Source organism: Pelmatolapia mariae, linkage group LG17 (genome assembly GCF_036321145.2).
Source record: "Pelmatolapia mariae isolate MD_Pm_ZW linkage group LG17, Pm_UMD_F_2, whole genome shotgun sequence".
NCBI lineage: Eukaryota > Metazoa > Chordata > Actinopteri > Cichliformes > Cichlidae > Pelmatolapia > Pelmatolapia mariae.
The window spans coordinates 35,292,058-35,307,634 of record NC_086242.1 but is presented as its reverse complement, the minus strand read 5'-3'; the positions used below and the strand labels follow the sequence as shown (position 1 = coordinate 35,307,634).

At 39.1% G+C, this 15,577-nt stretch overlaps 1 protein-coding gene across 1 annotated transcript in view; it reads left to right on the top strand.

Annotated features, from left to right (window-relative positions):
* Positions 1 to 877: 877 nt before the first annotated feature.
* ntf3 (neurotrophin 3) overlaps positions 878 to 15,577 on the top strand; it is a 35,545-nt gene continuing 20,845 nt past the window's right edge. The window contains exon 1 of the mRNA XM_063501293.1: positions 878 to 999. Coding sequence (XP_063357363.1) covers positions 982 to 999 — 18 coding nt within the window. The 5' untranslated portion in view covers positions 878 to 981. The remainder of the gene's footprint in view (positions 1,000 to 15,577) is intronic.

The window sequence follows — 15,577 nt, the reverse complement described above, 5'->3', positions numbered from 1 at the left end:
CAGCTCTGGTGATTTATTTCATAAATCTGTGGCAGTGGTACTGAAAACACTTGAATTTCAAGATTAAGCATTGCGTCCCGATACCGTTATCCATGGTGTCAGGAGCCTATCCCAGCTGCCACAGGATGAGAAGCGGGGTAGACCTAGGACAGGCGGCCAGCAATAATTCTCCTGTGAGGACTGACAGGACTTTGTCCTCTTTAGCAGAGTCTGTTGTGTTTTAGAATTAAATAAAGTGCTTGAAACTGACTCTTACAAGAAGCTCAGTCAGATTTTTTAGGAACTTGCAAATAAAAGTTTGACATACTAATGTTGCCCAAATTACAATGATTTACCAGTTTGCATAGACTATAAAACAATCTGAATGAAATTTTCTGTCTAAAATTTGTACTGTTACTCAGACTGCAGTTTAATCTTAGTTTTAGGCTTTGAAGAATTTGACAAATAAAAGCCAGAACTACATACAGACAAACTGAAAGAGAGCATTAATCACACGCGCGCGGCACGCACACACATACACTCACACGCTCCTAATTCTGTGTCCTAATTCATGTCAGCAGGCTTGCTTCGCTGACAGACAGTGGCCGCATGCATGCATGCAGGTCTTTGCTCTTTGCTGCTGCATGCGCCAAGAGCCATCTGTCCTGTAACAGAAAGAGCGGCGTAGATTATGTTGTCCAAAGAGAGAGAGAGAGAGAGAGAGAGTGTGTGTGTGTGTGTGTGAGAGAGAGAGAGAGAGAGGGAGAGAGAAAGAGGGAGAGAGAGCGAGTGTGTGTGTGTGTGTGTGAGAGAGAGAGAGAGAGAGCGAGAGAGAGAGAGAGAGAGAGAGCATTACGCACACCCTGATCTTGTCCACACAGAACTAGTGTGGCGCACAGACAAGCGGCAGCCCTCACAAAGTGGGAAGTTTTCGCCTAAGGATTCAGTGTAAAAATTAATCACCTTCATGTCGACTCTGTTGGATACTAACCCGCCGATGCTATGGTTACCTTTATTACGGTAGGAACAATTGATTTCATTTAACTGGGAACTTAGTGGAGTATTTTTGTCGCTGCAAAACTCTTTGGTTCTTTGACACCAGGTATAAGCCAAAGTGTGCGACTTGCTCAACTTAATTTAAACGATGGTAACCGACTCAGATGATTTCTTATGAAGTGGATTAGGTAAACGGCTCTAGAGCTGCTGGATTTACAACTTGCACAAATGGCTTAAAAAAGTTTCAGAAATCCTGAATTTGGTAGAGAATCGTGTCTAAATATGTGCTGAAGATTTCATATTTAGTTAAAAAAAAACTGTGTTATTTTGTGTTCACCGACTGTTTCACCTTCTAACTTTAAGCTTTGGTCAGTAAAACCAAGTAAAAAGGGAAACTACCCAGAATGGACAAAGTAACTTATGTTTCACGTTTTTCTCGGAGTTTGGAACAGGTAGACTTGAAGGTTGGCTATTTCCAAAGTTGGTTTACGCATACAAATGTTTGGAACTCCTGTTGTTTAGTCACAAGCGGGAGTTTTACCTGTCGGAGGCAGCGGATCTGGCCGAATGCGCACGAGAACGATGTGCCTCTGGATTACCCACGCGCTAATTGCTCCTCAGATCGCGGTTGGTGGCTGTGAAAGTTGATGTGTCACGGATGACTCCTAAAATAAAGGTGGCCTGTGCGCACTGCTCTCCCTCTTTGCTTGTTGCTCGTTCCGTGTGTGTGCATGCACGTTGTTTGTATACGCATGCAGACTAAAACCTGTTAGACCTAAGAAGAAAAAAAAAGAAAAAAAAAGTGAGAGCTCTCCGGGCGCAAAGATACCCTCTCCAGAATCTTCTTACGTACTGAACTTGAGTACTGTAAATGAGTATTTTGTTAAAAATGCGCATGCAAGAAACATTCCCAACTCGTTTAAAATGAATGTGAAAACATACTTAAAATATTTGAATTGGGGTTGGAGTAGGTGCACATTGTATAACCTTGTTCCCTTCCATCAAACCACCTCAGACTTCAGATTTCACTGTTGGCAGGTGTTAAATGAGTCGCATAATCCTCCCAGAAATACTGATGCTGCTAGCGGGTGCGTGGACTAACATGATGGCCTGATGAGGCGTGTGTATTGTAGGATCTGTGGTCTGGGCAGCTTTGTGTAATGGCGCGCATCAGTGGGCGTATTCAGCCTTTTTGGTGGATGCGTCCCTGCTGCTGCTTCTCGTACACTTTTCTGAGTACGTGCGTGCGTCGAAGTGTGTATGCACGCCAAGAGGCCGCCGGAGCAGCTGTTGCGGTGGCGGATTTGAGCCTTTCCTGACATCCAGACACACAGAAGGACGGGGAAATTAGGACACATGGAAGGAGGCGAGAGAGGGAGACACCGGCTCAATTCCGTAACTTTATGGGCACTTGAGTCAATGATGGCCTCCCAGGAATCCTGAGAGAAGCTGCTGCTCCAGCTGTGAGCTGTTGCGTGCGGGCATGCCATGCAGCTGCAGTTTAACAGCGTTCATTTTGTGCTTTACTGCAGGAAGAATGGAGAAAAAAAAAAGGAGTTAGGGTTGTGAACAGCGTAGGGGCGGTGCTCAGTGTAAGAACATGAAGTACAGTAGATATGGTTAAAAACACGATAATTTTATTGTGGACAGTTTAACTTTTTTCTCTTGTTTATGCATCTCATCTCATAACTTGCTTGCATAGTTTTTGTTCTACTTTCATTTCTTGTGGCAGGTTTTCTTTTAAATTACCTTGGTTTAAATTCCAAGAGTAGCTTGAGAAAACATGTCGGGAAATTATGAATGCGCAGCTATCAAAGGACTGCCGCCAAAAACACAAGAACCAAAGATCAAAATCAGAGCGAGCTTATTTCAACAGAAACAAACGTAATGAGGCATAAAATCAACTTTAACGAATGTGCAGAGTGAAAACGGCAGAGATCGTGCCAAGAAGCTTGGAGGTGTAAAAATGTGCGACTGCAACCTTATACAACACCAAAAAGTGTGCTTAGTACATTTTCCCTGACGAGATAGAAACTTAAATAAAGAAACAGATGCAATCACTCGTTCTGTTTAATTGGTCTCTTGTTGACCGATGGAGTTGGATTGGAGCATCATCCAGGAAAAGGCAGTCTGGGTGGGTCACCAGTGTTATCCCATCACAGATGTTTTGTGACACTTCCAGATGGACTGACCAGAAGCTGTAGTGTCCTCGAACCCCCTTCCTCTTCTAGAAATCTGTTCCTCTCAACATGTGATGTTTTTTCACCTCTCTTCGTGCTGCAGCATTATGTATAATTCACTTTACAACTGACATTTTTCCACATATCCAGAAACTGTACAATTAAATCTTTCCAAAAATGGCAAATTAGTTTGATTAGATCACAGAAAACAAAAAATCCAACAGATGTATGAGGGAAGAATAAAGCGAAAATGTATATCAAAAAGTGCTACATCTGTTTAACAACTTTTACCATGGAAATGAAAGTAGTACATTATCTTTTAAACACAAGCAGGCTTTTACAGAATCAGTGTTGGGATATTTTTAGTGGGGCAAACCCAGAGAATCAATCTTGGATCCCAATCTCAGCTTTTTGTGGCTGTAACAAATTTCAAATTCATTTAGAGTTATGCAGAAATAACTACCGAAAAGTCCTGTGCTATTAACATACTTTGGCTAAAAAAACAAATTATTTAAAAACATGTATAGTGTGTTCATTTGGTATATTTTCCTGAAAAAAACTTGTTTTAATTCAGTTATTATTAACTAACAGTGATGAGGGTATTCTTTCAGGATAGGCCTACTGCTCGTACTCAGCTTAAGGTCCATGCAAAATCCACAAAGGGTGACGGGCAGCAGGAAAAAAAGTAATCATTATATTCATCATGTTTCTTTTCAGTACATTCACATGTGAGCTGAGTGCTCTGGCTGAGAGCACAGAAGCCGAAATGCCTTGATGTTCAAATATTCTTGTTGTGAAGTTAGTTAGTTTAAAGCAGTGGTTTTTAAACTGTGGGTCCCACTAGTGGGACATAGAGGACCAAAAAGGAATATCAACAGGTATCTGCTTCTGTACTCGGATACGCCACTTTTCTGATATCTAGCGTTGGAAAATGTGCTAATTACCAATATATTCACAAAGGCATTTGTGTGTGCAGCACAACCTCCCACACTGAGGGGGGGGAAAACAATTAAACAATTAAATCATGAGGGTACAAAGCCTGTAATATGCGATGGTGCCTGTGGAAAAACTAGCAAAAGTCGGCTAGCTTATCTAGCACGGGACAGCTTCCTATCTTAGAACTTTGTGGGATTATGGGAAAGGAGATTTCTACACTAGCGCTTTGTTCTCCAGTACTCAACTTCTACCACACAATAGGAGGCCTTTACGACATACGCTTCATCAGTGTCTGTGTACATCTAAAAACTCTTGTTCGGGCAGCAAATAGGAAAATGGCACCACCTTATGGAGCTGTTCAGCAACTGCATTTTACAAGTTAATTATTAAGTGAGATAAATTCCAAATAAGGCAGACCGCTAAATCCGATAGTTGAAACAACATATAAAGTCACAAAAAATCATGCAAAGTCCTTGCTCAGGTTTCTGACCGTTTTTTCCAGTTTCTCGTTCTGTACTAAAAAAAAAACATCTGAAAAGGTTCTGTTTGGTCTGTTTGAGCCTGTTACTGTTTGTAAATTAAACTTTCAAAATAAAAAAAGATGCAACAAGAAGCTGCAAATTAAAACAAATGAAAAATATTCAGAAATTATGAATTAAATTTCTCATTTATTTTCATTACATCGTGTTCTGTAATCATCTTTTCTATATTTTTGGTCAACCATTGAAACTTTAATGCAGTATTATGGACTTGGATTAAACAGAAAGTTGGCAGAACATGTTCAATCTAGCATTACTATTCCATAAAATACTTGGAGAAGTGAAAGTGAAGAAATGTCACCTTCACAAGGACCAGTAACTTTTCTGGTCCCAGAGGTCCATCTATAATGCCGACATCTCCAAAAGCCCTCGACTATGTTTCTGGGTTTGAGATGCTTTTTGAGTGTTTTGTAATTAAAGTCAAGTACTCGAGACTTCAAGCACTTTTCTTAAAAAAAATAGAAAAGATTTCTGGTCAGCGAAGACCCATCAAGATGCAGTTAAAACCTAAATGTCAAGCAAATGAATCAAGAGCAATCTTAATACCAAAAGGGTGAGGAAAGCAAAGTATTAGTGGGTTTACCACGATCTTTAATTTTCCTCCTGTCTTCCCTTGCTCTTTGGTGTGGACCAAGCTGATTCTTTCATCCTATGGTCACAGATTCTCAGCCTCGCCTGCTCTGACATGGTTTACACATTTAGCAGAGTGTTTACGCTGCACATTCTTATGACTAGTTAGAGCAAAACATACTGTAAGGATGGGGATTAGGCAGCTCTGCTCTGTAGAACAGAAACGACACAAAGCAGGGGAGTTGAGTGCAGACGCATGCACGTATACATCCTCCACAATTCATTTAAGACGTTCATTACTTTGACCTGTAACCTTGAGTCTTGCTGTGTTATAAAAGGCTCTAAATGGAAATCCTCATTAGCACAGTTCTGTTTGCTTGTCTATTTTTTTCTTCATTTTCTTTAACGGTAATTCCCACAATTCCCAGAGAGTCAGAGTAGATAGAGATCATGAGGTTTCAAGGTGAGGCTTGGCCTTCCTGGCAGTGCAGTCATATGACAGTCCAGCTGTCCACTTTCTGTTTGTTTTGAGCTGGTAATCTGCCTCCCTGTCTCAATGATTTTCTTTATCTCCCTCACCTCCACTGTCTAGATCTTTATGTCCTTCATTCTTCACTCTTTACGTCTCCTTCCCAGACATTTTTCTTTCCACTCACACTATTCCAAATTAAGAGGGAAACTCTGTGATGAATTCCCATAAAAAGCTTTTTAAGTGGTTATTTATGTATATACATAAAACCTGCCTGGCTAAACATAAGAGAGCCAGTATTCCGCTTTGCTGTCTTATAACCTTTCAAAATGTCAATTTTTCCAGAACAAATTAATATCTATTTAATGGAGTTAAAACAGTAGTAGAAGTACCTAAATACCTCACTTTTTTGTCACTAAATTTAGAGACTGTGGCTGACTGAAAGCACTAAATGAAATCCTTTCAAACATCTCCTAACGCTCCTAATCTGACCTTGCACACAGAACATTTATGGGAAGTAGGTAACTAAGCACAATGACTGCTTCCCGTTGGATTTGCAAGGCTAATTATTTGACTTGTATATTTATTTCTGGCTATGCAAATTTGAGACATAAATCTGAAACACAATCTTAGCTAATATAGCTTAGCTCCTCTCTGGAGGTCAATGCCAGCACCAGGGTGACTAGATCCCCAAAAACCAAATGTGGGCCAAAGACTATGTTTCTGTGGGACAATGTGGGGCCTGTTACTAATGCTGGGAGGTAGTCTGACATTTTCTTATCTGAATTAGAAATAAAAATAGAACTAAACTATGCAGACGCACATCACACAGAGCCAGTCAAAATGTGGGACATCGACTCAGTTTGTGGGACAGGGGCAAAAGGCCGTATAGTCCCACATAAAGAGGGACATCAGGTCACCCTAGTCAGCACTGAGGGGTAACATTTGCATCCATATTTTTTAATTTTTGTTTAACTTTTACTGTTCCTTATTAAACAGAAAAGATTATGAGCTTTTCAAGTAAAAATTCATATCATGTGGAGATATGCTCTGCTGAATATCTTAGATTTACCAGGAGCACAGATATATCGGCATCTGTAGTAAAAGTACTCAATAGGGGATGCAGAGGTTGGATTGAGGGGCAACCACAGACAAGCCTGGCTACAAAACACAACCATTAGTTAACTGTGTTAGCACACAGTTCTATGCACAAAGTCATAGAACTAGAGTTATGTCTAGTAACCACCAGTGACTTTTTTTTAAATGCCAGATTGTTTTATGAAACCATTTGTCTGTGTTGTTTATCTCACAGGGTCAAAATAAATAAATAAAACTAAATAAAATAAACTAAAATAAAAATAACAATTCTATGCTATATTCCACATCTTTTGTATTTAGCTACTCGACAATTCCCTTCGTCAAAAGGAGTCTGAAGGTCAGATGGTGTCTAAAAAGATTATGTACACGTTTTCATTATTTTTGGTCACACTAATCCAATTTGCAACCTGATTTCATTTAGTTGTTATATCAGATTAAGATCTGGGGTCTTTCATCATTAAGATGATTATGGTTTCCCCGCTAAAACTATAAAACTGCAGGCAAAGTCAGGTCACATTCTCTTCCAATCTGTCAGTTTCAGCAGAGATTTATAGCACCCAAGTGGCCCATGCGTAATCTATGGTGTTTCTCACATCTGCTAAATTAACAGTCATTATTTGATTTGCCAAGACATGACATGGAGGTGCTGCTTTTACTACAGATTATGTTGTCTTTCATTTCTTAACGTCACTTCCATGAAAAATGACTCCCTTGGAGGAAGAGTTTTGTGTTTTTCTCTACTTTTTAGCAGCAGTGGGATCCCACTCAACTTTAATGCTTCATTGAAAAAATGAAAAAAAAAGCACACATATCCAATGTGTCTAAGATGATGCGAAATCTTCTTTTTCTCCGTATAGAATGAAATGCCTATAGGTGACGTCTGTGAGGACTGATGTGGCCACCTTTGATATTTGAGCTGGCAGTTGTTCAGATGACCTCTGGGAGAAACCTGCTGCCTGGTGTTTTTAACACAGACTCATAGTCATTGCACACAAACTCAGTCCCCTATACATGTCCCCTCATATGGTTTAACTCTAAACCAAACATAATACTAATCCCAACTAATGTTTATCTCAAAGCCCAGAAACCCCAAATTTGGGGTAATCATCAAAGAAATGTTTCCAGTGGTGTGAAACACGTTGGCCATACTAACATGTTTTGCCATCTTTCTTTCTTTCTTTTTTTTTTATTCTAGGTAGCCATCATTAGTGTATGACATAATATGGGTTTTGTCACATTTAAGCTAAAACTAAGTAACAGACTAACAAAAAGATAGAAATTAAGTCAGCAAAATTTATGCACAGAATTCTGGGGTGGTCTATACTAAAACAGTAAGCCATAATGTTAGTCAAATAATCCATTAAAATGCTCCTGAAGGTACCAACACTACGTACAATTAGTGAAGAGGTCTAATTCAATGTCTGAGGCCTAGCAGACGTTGGCCTGGGTTCCAGCTGCCTGTGACAGGACTCCCATAATCAGTTTGGCCACACCTCTAACTCAATAATCTAGGTGGATGACTTACAAACATCCAACTTCCTCAGAGTTAAAGTGAAGCTGTCCATAGAGGCTGAAAATGAATACTGTCTCAAGTGACTCAAGAGGAACTGGAGTTTTTACCACTTCCACAGTGGCTTCATTTTTCAGCATTCTTCAGCTGTCCCTGGATTCCATTGTTGGCCTATCCATGCTTTTATCACTCAGGAATAAAGGACTGATTTTACTGATCTCTCTATTGCATTAGTGACATTGGCTGGGGGCAAACACACCCTGTGGATACATTTCTGGCTGTATGCTAAATTAGCAATTCAAGTTCCTGTTTACAGGGTACTCCTGAATGTACAGGCAACTATGATTTGATTACTTGATAGGGAAGAAAAAACAAAAGCATAATCATTCTCAGCCAAGTACTGAACTATGTTTTGTTTCTGTGATTTCCAAGTGGAGTGCATTTTTGATGCGAACTATAACTCACACTGAATGCGATGTGTTTCCTGTCTGTGTGTCAAGATTTGACTGAGTTATGACGAATGAGCGAGAAGAAGAAGCTTGGATTTATGACTTGAGTTTACCACACACAATATGTTTGACTCCCCAGTATAACTGGTCAGTAGGTTCATATTTGTGTAGCATTAAATCCATCATTCAAACATCTGAGTGAAGTAACAATAATCAAAGCACACTTTAAGTGAAAGGAGGCTTGTATAAATGTGGGGTGGTAATGCACTGGAAAGGCTGTTTGAATGATGTGTTTATGTGGCAGTTGGAAACATGAGAGCAATGCACGCTAACCCTATCACCAGACAAGGACGCTACAATTGGACTATTCTTCAAAAATCTGCATTACATATTTATGAAATATATGGAGCTTGGAACTATGGTGCAGTGTGTATTAAATCAGAATGAAACCAGTCTCCATACCCTTGTCTTCCACCGTATTACTTCCACTGATGGCTGGCCTCTTATGGTCCAATGTAGTCATAATTCTAGTACTAGTTGCACAGGCTTTGCATGCTATGAAGGTGACTTACTCTTTGTCTGTGCTTTGCCTGGTGGTTTGCCTGACAGTAAGTTTATTTCCTGAGAGTCCTGTGCAGTGTTGGGGAGTAACGGAATACATGTACCGCCGTTACGTATTTAAAATACAAAATATGAGTAACTGTATTCCGTTACAGTTACCATTTAAAAGTTGGTATTCAGAATACAGCTACTTTGCTGAAATAAAGGGATTACACGGCGGTATTTTCCTGTTTCATATGTTAGGCTATGCCCTCTCTATTTATGGTTTCCACGCCCCAAACAAAACAGTAACCTTCAGTAATAGTAATAAATCACACAGCAATAGTACATTCATGTAGTTGTAAAAAGCATGATAATATATTAAGTATCCAAAGTATTCAGAATACGTTACTCTCATTGAGTAATGTAACGGAATACGTTACAAAATACATTTTGGGGCATGTATTCTGTAATCGGTAGTGGAATACGTTTTAAAAGTAACCTTCCCAACACTGGTCCTGTGTTCCTTTTCAAGACTGACTGGATGCTTAATCTGTAATCTGCACTATATCTGCTGCAAGTATTTGAGGCCTTTAATCTCACTTGTATTTCTATTCCGAGACCATTTAGTGATTTTACAAGCTACTTCACTTTTCAGTTGTTTCAGTTTAAGATCTGAAACACAACATGACCTGAACTGATTCTGCAATACTATTCCTTTTTTCACATTTAAACATGAACAGTCTGAGTTATGTCTGGATAATGAAAGATAAACACACTAAAGGAGTTGCACTTACTCATCTCAGTTTTTGGGTTTAGTAAAACCAAAGGGAAAGACAGCCCAGCTGATATACCGTATATCATTTGGTATCTAATATCATGACTTCTTGCTGCAAGCATGTGGAAGGACAATAGTGGTTAATTTGCCTGCATCTAATAAGCATTGCAAAACTAATGATAAAACAGAGGTTAGGCAATGCCTAACTTCCTCGAGAAACATGTTGCAAGTGATGTGGTGTGCTGCAACCCAACAGTCAATAGATGTGTGAAAGCAAATTAAAGCTTCATGGGATATTCAAATGACTCAAATCTTTCAAATGATAAAAAACAGTCATTTGTCATAGTGTTTTCCCTGAGTGTAAAGGTCTTTATATGACTCTCAAACTCTTTTTCTTAATGTCAGTAACTTGTACAATTAGTGGCACTATGTTTTTTGCATGCCAGGTGTGACCATATTTGACAGGAGTTATCATTTAAACACCACTGTTGGGTGTAACACGTTACAAAGTAACACATTACTGTGGCACGTTCTAGAGCTGAGATATAGACATTGCATTTATTTTTTATTACACATTAGGTTAAGAACAGATGGCAAATGCAAAGTGTGTCCAGGACAGAAACAGCGTCATTATACCGCTAACGCAACTTCAACTCTTTGCTGAGATCTGTACAGACAGGATGCTAATGCTAATCTAGCCCAAAGACAAGTGTGAGTCTTAAACTGAAGAGGTAAGAAAGGCAGTGATCAGTGGTCAGGCTTGCAGACTCTGTTTGGGCTGGTTTTCATCTTTGCTTTGTGTCATCAAGTTCTTGTTCATATGTAAAAACTAAAAGAAAGATCATACGTGTGTCCTTATTAGGATAGGGATTAGTGTTGGTTTGTGGGATTGTAGCCCCAGGGTTATATTGTTAACTGGTTATTATGAGATACTGTGTTTTGGGCCAATGTACAGAACAACAAGAAAATAGTGTAACGAGTAGTGTAACAAATTATTTTCTCTGGAGAGTAATTAACTAATGTGCCTCATTACCAATGTGTAATACAGTACTTTTTTTGAACAATGATCCCAGCACTGATTAACATGAGCCAAGCCTGGTTTTTGCAAGCTCCATCCATAAACATCATGGGTGAAATGCACGCACACACACACAAATACCAGGCGGTAAACGTGCTTTCTAACGCTGCTAAGCTGAGAATTAATGCAAATAAATGGTGAGTAACTCACTTTTGAAACCAGGTTCCCGTAATCTCTGAAGGAAATGCAGCTTGTTTGTTTTTTTGGCACTTCTACACTGGCTTCATCTTTCTGCCCCAGTGGTTTCCTCTTGCAAGAATCACACCAAAAATCAGTTGGCAGCAGCAGTGTTTTCCTCCTGGTACAGTATTACCATTGTGCTTACAAAAATGTAGTTTATCTCAGTTATTTGCATTTGGAACGTGATCACTAATGTGACAGAACCACAAGGTAGAATGTGTTAGACTTGGCAGCATGCAAAATTAAATCAGCTCAGACCAAGAGAGAAGAGAAAAATGAGTAAGGCTTACTCTTATTTTACATAAATCTGATAGTTTTTTAAAAATATATATAGTGTTTGAAATGTTTTCTGTTAAAACAATTAACTGGAACAAGTAAATGATGAAATTTTCCACTGTAACATTTCTGAAAATAAGTTATTACTGTTGTTGTCAATGAATTTTCCTACCGAGCTGAATATTTCAGTGGGTAGTCTGAGTGTGTGTTATATATCCAGAGCATCAAACACTATCATTTTATCAAATGCCATTGGCACAAGGTGCTGTTTGGTGTTCTGGTCATATCGTAATTGGACACCAACGGATAATGATTCTGTTTTAAAGAAACATTCACAGCAAAGTCACTGTCAGAAGTTTGTTTTTTAAACATTCATTTTTCTGTTTTGCTTTACTTCATCTTTTCTGTTGCTCTTAGTTAGGTTTCTGAATTAAATTATGTGGTTTGATTTATGTAAAAATACATTTCACTTACACATCCTCAGTAAGCACTGATAACAGTCCCCAAGCGGTAATGGCACCAAGAGAGTACTTTTGACTGCTCAAGGCATCTGTTTCAAATGTTTATCTACTCCTATTGGTGCTATCAGAATACCGCTATATTGAAAAAGGATCCTAACAGGGTACGAAGTGTGTTGCAATGTGACACTCAGGAGTCCTGAAGAAGCATCCATATGTGGTGACTTGGGAATACAAACAGGTTGAGGAGACCGAGGTTAGAATTTTTTTCACATTCACCAAAAACCACATGGTTTGCAGAATACGTTTACATTGCATGTAAATGTGACTTTTTTTCCTAAATCACATTTAAGCAACTGCTTTGCAATGCTTAGTGGTGTTCAGGTTGTGTGTCAGGTTTCAGCTCATCAGCACTTTTCATTCAGCAGAATTTTTTTGGCAGAATGAAAGAATTCAAAAATAAAGAAAGACAGAAAATAACGTGATGAGCAATTAGAAATTCTACAGTCCGGTTAGTTTGCCAAACCACACCAAATCCACAGCCAAAATATTGACAGGAGGTAGTTAATCATTCAGTATGTGGTGGTCTCTGCTGTCCAAGAACAACGGCAGTCTTATTTGGGCAAGAAGAATTAGGCATGTGTCTTTAACATTTCAAATCCTTTGAGCCAATATTACTTTGTTGGAAACTGAAACCTCTTAGAATACTAATAAAATGATTTTTTCTGTTTTTTGTAAAGGGGTTTAGGAATGCTTGTGTTCAAAGTGCCTGACAGCAGAATAAGCACCAGCACCCAGGGTGGAACAAACACATGATGAATGACTATACTTACGATGACCTCTAATGACAGCATTCAAACCCTTAACTTTACATTTGCCAAAGTTTAATCAGAACTCTGTAATCTGTACACAAAACTAGTGAGTCTGAGAGAAATGTGTCATCTGTGTCATTTATTTGCTCAGAAGTTACATAGCCTTGGATCACGTCTAACAAATCAATAAACACATTCACACAAGCCTGCATTGGTCTTTCAAAGAAATAGGGCAAAAAGTAATGACTGTAAAACACAGTTATCAATTTAGTTATCAGTCTGGCTTTAACTCCTGCCAATTTTCCTTTAACCACGGGACACACAGCCAGCAAAATACTCCTATTTGGATCTCAAGTCAGATGACAAATAGTGCCTGCGAGAACAAAACAGCAAAGCAGGTTCTATTGTGAATAAACTCACCATGGCTTTTGTCAGTTTGTTGTTGATTTTGCTGGCATGCTTGAAGAAATTTAGAACAGCTCACCAAGAGGAAGGCTGATCATGTGCGCCGAATGTGACACACTGCCTTAATGACTTATCTGATTGTCGTCTGTCCAATTTATCATGGTTTGAGAGCTACTTAATGATAATTACACAAAAGGGAGAGAAGTATAGATGCAAATCGTAATCTGACTTGGCGACACTAATCCGACTCACATGGTGAAAAGGAGGAAAAAAGGTAATGATTTTAAAACTGTGATGTCATTTAAAGTTAGACTGATAGTTGTGCCTTTTACGTCTTTGAAACAAGCGGACAAAAAGATGGGGATTAGAAAATCACAGTATGACCAGAAGAGACAGAAAAGAGAGAGGTTGAAGGCATCAAGCTCAATCGACAGCCATATGTAAAAATAAGAAAACAGCAGACATAGATTAAGGAGCAAAAGAGGGAATGCACTTGCATTTGGCATCTCAAAACACTTAACGATCATCCAAAATTGAACAGGAAGCCTTGGCCCAAATATTGTCTGTTTGAGGGCCCTAAATAACAATAATGATAACTTGCCATCATCTTCAGTGTCTAGCAGGCTATAAATCACAAACTAACACAAAAGTGCCAGTTACACCTGTAACTGCTGCTTGTTCCAGGGCAAGTCCCAGACCAAGTTAGGGCAAAGAAGAGGACACGTCTGCTTTAGATTAGGGTTCAAACTGGCATGTCAGATGAGTCTGCGTGCTTGAGCAGGCTGAGACATCCTGTAGTGCAACGATGCCAAAACTCCAATTGCCCATCTTACATGAACTGAAGAAAAACTATAGAGGCATCACAAAACTTGCACTTTTGCAGATCAGGACAAGTCCTTTTGTTTGAGGAATTCCAAGATGACGTGATATCAGCCAAAGTGCTTGACACATGAGACAGCTTTTCAGATACAATTGCAGACATATAAAAAAGGCAGAGACATGAAGGCCACTGAAGACACGGTTGGCCAAACAGACAACTAGTAATCCAATCACACTGAGAGAAGTCCACAATGGACTTTCACAGCAGGTAGACTAGAAGCAAAGGTTACTATTTTTCTTGGATTACTCTATCCTTGACATGAATTATCATTACATTTGTTCAGTACAAAGGGGGGAATGAATCAAATATGTTGATTGTGTTGGTAGTCTGGATTATGCTCTAAGTAAAGCTTTAGTGCTATAAATCTTTAAAAGCCTTATTTCAGGGGAAATCATGCAGTTGTTTTTTCATCTTGGTGACCAGTGAAATGAAACCCGTGGCTCTGCCACGCCTTTCATATAGATGTTCTTACTCTGACCCAGAGACATTAAAAAGGCAAGACTTGCTTCCAGTTAGACTCGGATAAGATGTAAGAAATCAGGAAATCAGAGTGATGTTAAAAGATGGAGATTAGGAAATTGCAGACTGTGGGGTCACAAGAGATGGAGAGGAGAGAGGTTGAACTCATCAGTCTAGTAGACAGACTTCTTGATCTAACCAAGATAATCTTGTGACCATTACAGCTTGTTGGCAGTCAGCTGTGCAATCTGTGCACTCCTACATCTAAATGACAACAAACATAAACAAAAATGGCTTGTGGTTTGGGTATAAACTGTATATTGAAAAATGGACAAAGCTTTCAGTTTCTAGTTTACACACCAGACTCGTAAAATTCGTACAAATATTTAGTGCGTTAGAGATCTATCTTAATGCAGGGGTTTACAGCGACCACATAATTTTGTAGCATTTATATTTTTGGATCAAGATTTTTCAGATTTTTCACAAATGCAAATAAACAGATCTGACCAATCGGACCACTGAGTTTGACAACAATTGTGCTTGTAGCTCAAAACACACACTGGTTCTGAATAATGATATGAAAATAGTAAAATAATTGTATTTTATGTCAGACACACAGCTAGAGGCTGCTCAGGCTCACTTGGCTGGGATACAGCTTCAACTCCTGGATCACACCATGAAATTCTCCCTGCTGCTGCCTTCTTGTGACAACTGGAAGAATTCAGGATCTCAGTTTCTCCCTTTCTTGTTTACAAATATCAGGACCACCTCATCATCAGTTGCTGCCGACAATTATATCCAACCCGCTAGGGTTTGATTGTGTCGATTCTTCGGTTTCTCAGTCTGAGTTTGTTTAAAAAAAAAAAAAAGCTATAATGGGAACACCCAAAATACTCAGCTTGAAGCTCTGAGATGGTACTTCACTAACTTGAGGGTGATGCCACAGCGGCCATGTCTTTTATACACAGGTTTGATCAACAAAACA